The sequence below is a fragment of the Malus sylvestris genome, chromosome 2, assembly GCF_916048215.2.
Source record: "Malus sylvestris chromosome 2, drMalSylv7.2, whole genome shotgun sequence".
Classification (NCBI taxonomy): domain Eukaryota; kingdom Viridiplantae; phylum Streptophyta; class Magnoliopsida; order Rosales; family Rosaceae; genus Malus; species Malus sylvestris.
In genome coordinates, this window is record NC_062261.1 from 8,603,288 (window position 1) to 8,612,956 (window position 9,669).

At 33.2% G+C, this 9,669-nt stretch overlaps 1 protein-coding gene across 1 annotated transcript; it reads right to left on the reverse strand.

Annotated features, from left to right (window-relative positions):
• Positions 1-857: 857 nt before the first annotated feature.
• Positions 858-4,845, reverse strand: LOC126609292 (disease resistance protein RUN1-like). The gene is made up of 4 exons (XM_050277246.1): positions 4,233-4,845; positions 2,641-2,887; positions 1,603-2,505; positions 858-1,482 (listed from the first exon to the last, which is right to left on the reverse strand). The coding sequence occupies exons 1-4, from the start codon at positions 4,718-4,720 to the stop codon at positions 1,408-1,410; spliced, it is 1,713 nt and encodes a 570-aa protein (XP_050133203.1). The 5' UTR covers positions 4,721-4,845; the 3' UTR covers positions 858-1,407.
• Positions 4,846-9,669: the final 4,824 nt, after the last annotated feature.

Sequence of the window (9,669 nt, forward strand, 5' to 3'; positions counted from 1 at the left end):
AAGAAAAGGAGAAATAAAATATCAAAATATGATTAGTATATGAGGTGATTGAATATATGATAACATGTACATTGAGTTAAGGGACTAAAATTATTTTAAATCTTACACAAGATTTTAGTCGAAAATTGTTTTTTTCTTTAAAGGCTAAATGAAGTTTTCTACAATATTAATTTGGAGAATTTCTAAACTGTCTGTTTAGAAAAACGTTATTAAAAGGCTATCTCCAACATAAAGGACTAAACATAGCTCCGTTCAAAATTATAGTGAAAGGACTAAACATAGCTCCGTTCAAAATTATAGTCATGCAAGAAATTATTTTTAAATGAACAATATTATGCCATAGTCATATATAATTTCCAATTGAAGTGCTAAACATAGCATCCTCTAGTTTTAATTTAAACTTGTAAGTGAGAGGTCTTTGAACCATATTATTATTACTAGCCTACTCCCCCACTCCTTTGTGTAGATAATATAGTATGTATTAAAAAAAGTTTATACTTTAAATTTATTGATTAATTTAATTAAGCTACCGTTGGATATTTTCAATCATAATCATTAAATTCAAACCAATTATTGCAGTAGAAGAGTTTGGCCCCAAAAAAAGACTAAGAGGGAGGCTACACTTGGCCAACTTGATGCCATTTTGGCTAAATAATGGTCTAATGAGTTTCAAATAATTGTAACTCAGTCATCCACTGAAGATATACTTTAAGACAAATCAGATCATCTTTTGGCTTTTAGACCTTTAACCCTCTCCATTGAATATTGCATAAAAAAATTTAGTTAGCGACCTGTAACAATGAACAATCAAAACATTAAAGTGCACCTGACTTACCTGGTAAGAAACAAAGCAAAACTAATTCTAATCTCTTTCGCTAAACAGCACAATATATCCCAAAGTTATAGGTAACACATTTAGGTAACGGTGTCCTCCCTGACATAATACATACAATTAACTGCGACAATTTACTACATGTACGGAAATGCATAGATTTGATAGTAGAACAAGGACAAGTTATTAAACAGAAAAGCCGTCTATGAAAAAGGTTGCACCAACATATCAAGAAAATAGGAGGACAAACGCAAGACAGTAGAATAAGGAGAAGTTAATGCTGAACTTTGATGCGTGCAGAGTTGGGGAAAGGAAATATAACTTGACAATTATCTCCATGCTGCTTGTGATCGTCTAAATCCACTAGCTTGAGTCACACGAGTTGCCTCGATTTTCATCTCATCCCATGAATATGGTACAAGCTTTTGTACTCCCTTGATGAGAATATAAAGATTACCAAAATAATTAGTTCGTGCTCCAAGAACAAGAGATAGAGCCAATTCGAATAACGTGTCCCCTTGAAAATTTCAAAACGAAACTCATCTTCTGATAGATGTTCAGTGGTTGTAAGATGGTCAAAGGGTATAGCTGGGCCACTTTTGAACTTCATTGTCTGGCAGAATAACTTGCAATTCACCACGCTCAGATTCCTGCAAATTAAATAAGATATAGATAACTAATTATTAACAGTTGTGATCTGAATGCTATCTCAAGTATTAACAAAATGAATTTTCATTTCAAGAGAAATTAAGAAGAAGAGAGAGAGCAACCTCATTCAACCAATTGTTTTTCAACTTTGCCACTTCATGGCCACTTAGTTTAATGCAATTAGTCAACTCCAGATGCTCAAGCATCGGGGGCAATTCTGGAATTTTCTCCAATGATGTGCAATCATCCAGATATAAGTCACATAGGCTTGGTGGGAGAACTTGTGGAATTTTTCGAAGCCTTCTGCAACCACTCAATCTAAGTTTCATTAAGTTGACAAATTTGTCAATGCAATCCGGAAGACTAACAAAATTGTTTCCCGACAGATCAAGGCTTGCTAATGCCCAGCAACCAAGAGGCACAAGGAAATCACTTTCTGATAAATTGCATCCTCCCAAATCAAGATCAAATAGGTTGGGAAGGGCTAATGTGATAGAGTTGCAAGATGAAACTTCATCAAACTTCACCTTATGATTCCCAAATGTCACGAGTTTTGGGCACTTACCGAAATGAACTTGAATCAGATCTTGCAACCCATATATATGATGTAATGATGTACCTGTAAGATTCTCACATTCATTTGCTTTCAATCTTTGAAGCCCAGTAAGATATGCAATTGATGAAGGCAATTCTCTTATGCCACTTTGTCGTATATCCAAATCCGTTAGAGATTTCATCTTGCCCTCTTCTATTTCTGGGAAACTCCCGAGCCTTGTGCAACCTTTTAGATAAAGCCATTCAAGGGATCTCAATCCAAGTCTTGTTGCAAACCTTTTCAGCTTGGAGCACCCATTAAGATTCAAGTAAACAAGTTTATCAAGGAATCCAACAGAATCATCAACCTCAACCAAACTTTTACAATCACTTAGAACCAAGTGCTTTAGATTTGGGCTTCCGGATAAGTCGGGGATTTTTTCTAAGAATTCGCAGCCTCTGAAATTCATAGATGTAAACTCTGCCGAATTCTGTGAAACCAAAATCAAAACAAAAAAAAAATCACATACTTTAAAAAGAATATAATGAAACACTTGAATATTTTTTTTTGGAAATAAAATATATGTGTAAATAAATAATGGTTCAAAATAATTTAAAGTATGTACCTTAAACCCCTTCAATTGTCTCATGCCTTTGTATGACATATCCAAACTAACTTGTTGCACGACATCATCCCAATCATCATAACTTTTACGAAGTACTCTTTGAATATCTTTGAAAGGTTCTTCTTTATAAGAATCATTACTATCCAATGTAGTTTGCAAATGATCTATACTTTTCTTACGTAGATGAGAATCTTTCAAACGATCTATACTTTCCTTAACAATGTCGTTGATAATTGGAACTTCGTAGCTAGCAGTTCAAAACAAATAACACATTTAATCAGTGAACTATCTTTTTTGCTATATTTCAGAGGGGTAAATCGTCAAAATGGTCCCTGAGATTTGCATAACTCATCACTTTGGTCCCTGAGATTCCAAATCGATAAAAGTGTTCCTTGAGATTGTCCACCATCCATCATTTTGGTCATTCCGTTAAAAACTCCGTTAAGAGTCCCGAAGCTCTTGGCCGGAAGTTTGGGCAATTTTTAAGGCTTCGTAACTCAATTGTTTCTTAACCAAATTCGACCCATAATTTATCAAAATGAAGATAGGAAAGTGTAGAATAAGATTACCTATTTTGAAGCCCAATGGTTGTCAGAGATGGCCGGAAAATAGCCTCAAAGTTGACTGGTCCGAGCAAAAACTGGAAAACTAGCCGGAAATTGGGTAAATTTTAAACGTTCATAACTTTTTCAATACTCAACGAAATCAAGTGATTCAAAAATGAAAATCATACTTCTTGATGAGAAAAAGAGAATGGTACCTTTTTTGATTGCTAGATCGCTGTGGTTTGGCCGGAAAACTGCTCGAAAGTGGCTGTCTTGGTCTCGAGTTAGCCACTTTCGAGCCGTTTTTCGGCCAAACCACGGAGATCTAGCAGTAAAAAAAGGTACCATTATTTTTGTCTCATTGAGAAGTATGATTTTTGTTTTTGAATCACTTGATTTCATTGAGTATTGAAGAAGTTATGAATGTTTAAAATTTACCCAGTTTCCGGCTAGTTTTCCAGTTTTCGCTCGGACTAGTCAACTTTGAGGCTATTTTCCGGCCATCTCCTGCAACCATTGGGTTTCTAAATAGGTATAATCTTATTGTACAATTTTCTATCTTCATTTTGATATATTATGGGTTGAATTTGGTTAAGAAACGATTGAGTTGCGAAGCTTTGAAAATTGCCTAACCTTCCGGCCAAGAGCTCCGGGACACTTAACAGAGTTTTTAACGGAAGGACCAAAATGATGGATGGTGGACAATCCCAGGGACCACTTTTATCGATTTGAAATCTCAGGGACCAAAATAATGAGTTATGCAAATCTCAAGGACTATTTGGCGATTTAGCCATTTTAGAGATGTAAAAACAAACAGAGGGAAATATTACAAACATAGATAAATATTACACCGTATTAACAAAAAGTGTACTTGAAAATTTTTCTCTGTTTCTTATCCAAAATGCACTAGTACTTACTAATAAAGTCCAGTGTGTGTCGCTTGCTAAGGATATAAAGAGTAAAAAGGAAACACAAAACTAAGTTGATGACATTATTGTAGGAAATTAACTATATAAATACACGGTAAGCGGGAAGAAATGTACGTACTCTCCCTCCTTGACAGGAAATCCTGACAAATCTGCTATTTCTGCAAGAGCTCTCTTCCACACGGGCAGCTTCTCCTTGTTGCCGGATTTGCTTACAAGTTCTGTAAACTTGTCACCGAAATTACTCTTTTGCTTTCGTACATGGGATGGATCCACCTTGTAAAAAACTGGCAAAACTATTTGTTGCTTTGATTCTCTACATTCAAGAATCCTGTTGAGCTCATCCAAGCACCACGATGAAGATGCATAGGTTTGAGAGAATATGACAAGAGAAATTCTTGACTCTTCAATTGCTTCGAGGAGCGCTGGTGCTATTTTTTCTCCTCTTCTAAGTTCGCGATCAATGAAGGTCTTGATTCCCTTATTAACCAAAGCGTTGTATAAATGATCTGTAAAACCGGTGCGTGTATCCTCTCCTCTAAAACTCAAAAACACATCATATTTCCATGAAGGAGGCGAGGAAGAAGAAGTGACCGGTTGATTGGCCATAGAAGAGTTAAAGCATGGTAACCTAAAAAAAAGGGCCTCTCAAAGAATTGGAATGTGCAATATGGTATGACAATGGACTCTTGTTATATCAATCCTCATGCTTTTCTTCCTACCTACTACCTTCCAATGTGAATGTGGTCAAGTTGAAGGAGAGGAACTTTCCCCGACAACTTCATTTTCATTTAATGAGTATTTTAATTGCTGGCCTACGGCGTGCGATGCAACAACATATATATACATATATATACATATACATATATATATATATACATATATATATATATACATATATATATATATATATATATATATTACACAATGAAAGCGCCGTTGCTTCTCTGTCTTATATTACAGTTAGTCTTCGCCGTTGCTTCTCTGTCTTATATTACAGTTAGTCTTCACTTCACATAGGTAACACTAATAAAAAAAACCTCACATGTGCGTCCGTAAACAAAATATATAATACAAAAATTAAGAATGAAGTTTCCCAAAGCCTAGTTGTTTGCGATCTAAAAATTAGGGCATTTACTATAATACTTCGACGTATGAGATGCACTAGTATTTGAGACGTTAGATTGAAATTGTCAAGATCTAGCCATACGAATCTAACAATTCAAATGTTTCATGTATTTTATACTCAAGTGTATTGTAGAATTTTTGCTATTTTTTTTAGACAAACGATAGTGTTACTGGGTGAATATTTTTTTACTAAATTAGAATTGTGTCCTTTGGTTTTGTATCTTTACTTATACTAATCATGATGAGTTTTCTTACCTTGCAATTAACACAAACCTATGAGGATTTGATTGTCAAATCATAATCGGATTCTACTTTAAGTTTATACAATCACATTTCTAATTAATAATTTTGTTCACAACAATCGCCCTTGAGCATGTACAACTTAAGAAGTAGTCGCATCGGGTTTTTCTTGATTAGGGCATGGAGTTGTGTCGTCAGTTCTCGGTAGATATAATAATTGCTAGCACGAGTCTCATAGTAAATTTCTCTCGTACTGTCGAGGTTCTCCAAAAAAAAAAAGAGCCTCATTGTAAGGGGCGCCTATCAAAAAGAAAATCTCACAAAAACCTCACAAAAACCTTACTATGGTAATCCATTGGATTGAAGGAGAAAAAAATGAGTTAATGCAGGATGTCGATGTTTCACATTTTCAGGAGGATCAATAAATCTCACAAAGGTATGACTAACCCAAGTGTCTCATCAAAACATCATTAGGTTACCAAAAGCCCAATAAAAAAATTGCTCCTAATCGTAGGAAAAATGGTACATTAAAGTCATTAGAATATACTTTAGAATACTCCCTCTGAGCTCGAAAAACTCCCTTAATTTGCCATAGGAGAATTAAAGCCAGATAAGCTAAAGGAAAGAGTCACTCACAGAATTCGAATATGCAGTATTGTATGGACAATGACTCTATTGTTATATCAATCCTCATGCTTTTCTTCCTACCATGTAATGTATTCAAGTTAAAGAAGAGAAACTTTCGTGGCAGCTTAATTTCAAAAGTGATTTCTACCAAGCATTTTCCTACTTATCACCTTTCATTGTGGCAACTTCATTTCAAATAAAAAAAAAACAAAAAGAATTTGCAGAATGTGATTTAAGAAGATGGTCTTCTTCGCATTACATTTCAAGTATTCTCCTTGTTTTTAAAATAGTATCCATTCAGTCAATAATAGCTTAACCTTAATTTCCACTTGATAACTTTTTTAATTGTTGGCTTACGGCATCCGATGGATCAGCATGGATGTGGACTCACCAACTTAATTGTTCTTTTAATCAGATAACCACACATCATTGCTTCTGTCTTATATTATAGTTTGTAATAATAATAATAAACCATTGACCAAAAAAAAAAAAAAAAAACTCGCATGCCCGTCCTTAAGTTGATAAAAATGAAGTTCCCCATAAAACTAATGTATGAGATATATTTAGAGATGGCAATTTAATCTATTAAACTCGATAACCATGATTAATCCTTTATTAACGTCTTATTGTTCTTCAGGTTCCATTTTCATTAAAAGTTTGTAAAATAAGAACATTATGCTGAAATTCATAAAGAAGAAATGCACTATTTATTTTTACTTCAAAGTTTATATGTTGAATTAACTCATTAAAAACACAAAAATAAAGATTTATGCACCCATCAAACTGTGAATGACTACTCCCAATAATAACTTAATAACTTAGTATTTTCCTTAGTTCATAAAATTTAGTATTCTTTCAGCCAATAATAACTTAACCTTAATTTCCACTTGTTGACTTTTTTTAATTGCTAACTGCTCCGATGCAACAACATAAATATATTAACCAAATGAAAGCGTCGTTGCTTCTCTGTCGTATATTACAGTATTCCGTTCACATGCGCCTCCGTAAACAAAGTATATAATCTAGTTGTTTGCGATCTAAAAATTAGGGTTTTTAACCTTTTATTACAATACTTATTTGAAAAGTTAAACTGAAACTGTGAAGATGCAAATCTAACAATTCAAATGTTTCATGCATCACATAAACAAGGGTGTTGTAGAATTTTAGCTTTTTTTTTTTTTTGACAAATGATAGCATTTGTGGGTTAAACTTTTTCACTAAATTAAAATTTGCGTCCTCATTCTTTGTCCTTGTATCTTTATTCATAGTAATCTTAATGAGTTTTCTTGCCTTGCAAGTAATACAAATCTATGAGAATTTAATCGTCATATAATTGGACTCTACTTCAAGTTTATACAATCACATTCCTAATTAATAATTATGTTCACAACACTCGCCCTTTAGTGTATACAACTTAACAAGTAGCGGCGTCATGTCTTTAATGATTAGAGGATGGTAGTTGTTCTCGTCAATTCTTGGCAGATATAATAATTGCTAACATGAGTTTCATAGTAGGGGCATATATATAAATGAATATCTCACAAAAACCTTGCTACGATAATCCAGTAGACTGAAGGAGAAAAAAGTGAGTTAATGCAGGATGTCAATGATTCACATATTCAGAAGGATCTTTAAAGCTCACAAAGGTATGACTAGCCCATGTGTCTCGTCAAAACCTCATTAGGTTACCAAAAACCTAATGGAAAAAAAGTGCTCATAATCATAGGAAAAAAAAAGAGTTTTTATCATTAATAACCAAAATTTAGCCTTTAAATTCATAAATATCAGTTTTTATAAAGAATTTCAAATGTATCCAAAATTCTACTTAAATATATATAATTACCCTCAAAATTAAAACCTAATTACAACTAAAATTAAAAGCCAACCTTCTTTTAAATTTTATTCATCGTTGTTCATGAGGAGGGGAGTGGCACACGGGGATGTTGCATGCTTGGTCGAACAAGCCGAACACCATGAATGTATGTCAGCTGCACCATTGTGAAACCAGAACACATTATAAGATTAAAAATTGTAGTAGAAATTGATTTATTAGAATTTATAGGGAGCAATCGAAACAACAATTAGATTGATGCAAAAGTGTGTGTTCCCCAAATTAATATTATGTATTCATAATACCGTAGAATCGTATAATAGAGATTTCCATCCAAAAGAAGACATGAAAATTTCTATTTTGAAAATATGCGGAGGTTGCAGGTCTATGAAATTTTCAGAGAATATCAATTGATTATTATGCAAGAGTATATAGTTGTAGGTGTTGTCAATTAATAAATGAATTAGACAAGTTGATTGCTCGTTCTCTTTTTTAGTTCTTTCTACTTATTGGATTGAGATATATGAAAATAATCAAAACCCTAAAAATGAAGAAGAACATGAAAAATAAATAAAATGAAAGAATAGAAAAAACAGCATCTGCATAACTGGGTGCGGAGAGAAAAATTCTAGGAGTCGTACAAGATGAGGGCATTTAAGTCTTTTGAAGTTCATTTTTGGCTATATATGATATTTTTTTTTTATAAAAATTGATATTTTTGAAATTAAGGATCAAATTTTAGCTAGATTTGATAAATACTTGAAAAAAATGTATATTAAGGTCATGAGAGTATACTTTAATATGCTCTCCCTAAGTTCGAAAAAATCCCTTGATTGGCCATTGGAGAATTAAAGCCAAATACGCTAAAGAAAAGAGCCACTCAAAGAATTGGAATATGCAGTATGGTATGGACAATGGCACTCTATTGTTATATCAATCCTCATGCTTTTCTTCCTACCTACTACGTGCCTTTCAATGTGAATGTGATCAAATTGAAGGTGTGGAATTTTCATGGCAACTTCATTTCAAAAGTATCTTATTTATAAGATAGTATCCTTTCAGCCAATAATATCTTAACCTTATCTCCACTCGTTGAGTATTTTAATTTTTGGCTTTCCGCATCCGACGGATCAGCATGGATGTGGACTCGCCAACTTAATTGTCTTTTTAATCGGATAACAGCACATCATTGCTTCTGTCTTATATTATAGTTAGTAATAATAATAATAAACCATTGACTGAAAAACAAAAAAAAAAAACAAAAAACTCACATGCTCCTAATTAATAAAAATGAAGTTCCCAAAAAACTGATGTATGGGTTACACTTGGAGATGACAATTCAACCCCTTAAATCCAATAATCATGATTAACCCTTTACTAACGTCTTACTGTTCTTCGAGTTCCAGTTTTTACTAAAAGTTTATAAAATAAGAACATTATGCAGAAATTCATGAAAAAGAAATTCACTATTTATTTTCAGTTCACAGTTTATATGTTGAATTAAGTAATTAGAAACACAAAAATAAAGATTTATGCACATAAAATTTAGTATTCTTTCAGCCAATAATAACTTAACCTTAATTTCCGCTTGTTGACTTCTTTAAATTGCTGGCTTACAGCTCCGATGCAACAACATAAATATATTACCCATATGAAAGCGTCGTTGCTTCTCTGTCGTATATTACGGAGTCGTCGGTTCACATGCACGTCCGTAAACAAAATATATAAAAAT

Excerpts from the sequence above, each read along its gene's own strand:
- LOC126609292 (XM_050277246.1), bottom strand. The coding sequence starts at position 4,720 with ATGGCCAATCAACCGGTCACTTCTTCTTCCTCGCCTCCTTCATGGAAA. Across the intron at positions 2,506-2,640 it reads GACAATTGAAGGGGTTTAAG|AATTCGGCAGAGTTTACATC; the intron begins GTACATACTTTA and ends TTGGTTTCACAG. Across the intron at positions 1,483-1,602 it reads AAAACAATTGGTTGAATGAG|GAATCTGAGCGTGGTGAATT; the intron begins GTTGCTCTCTCT and ends TTTAATTTGCAG.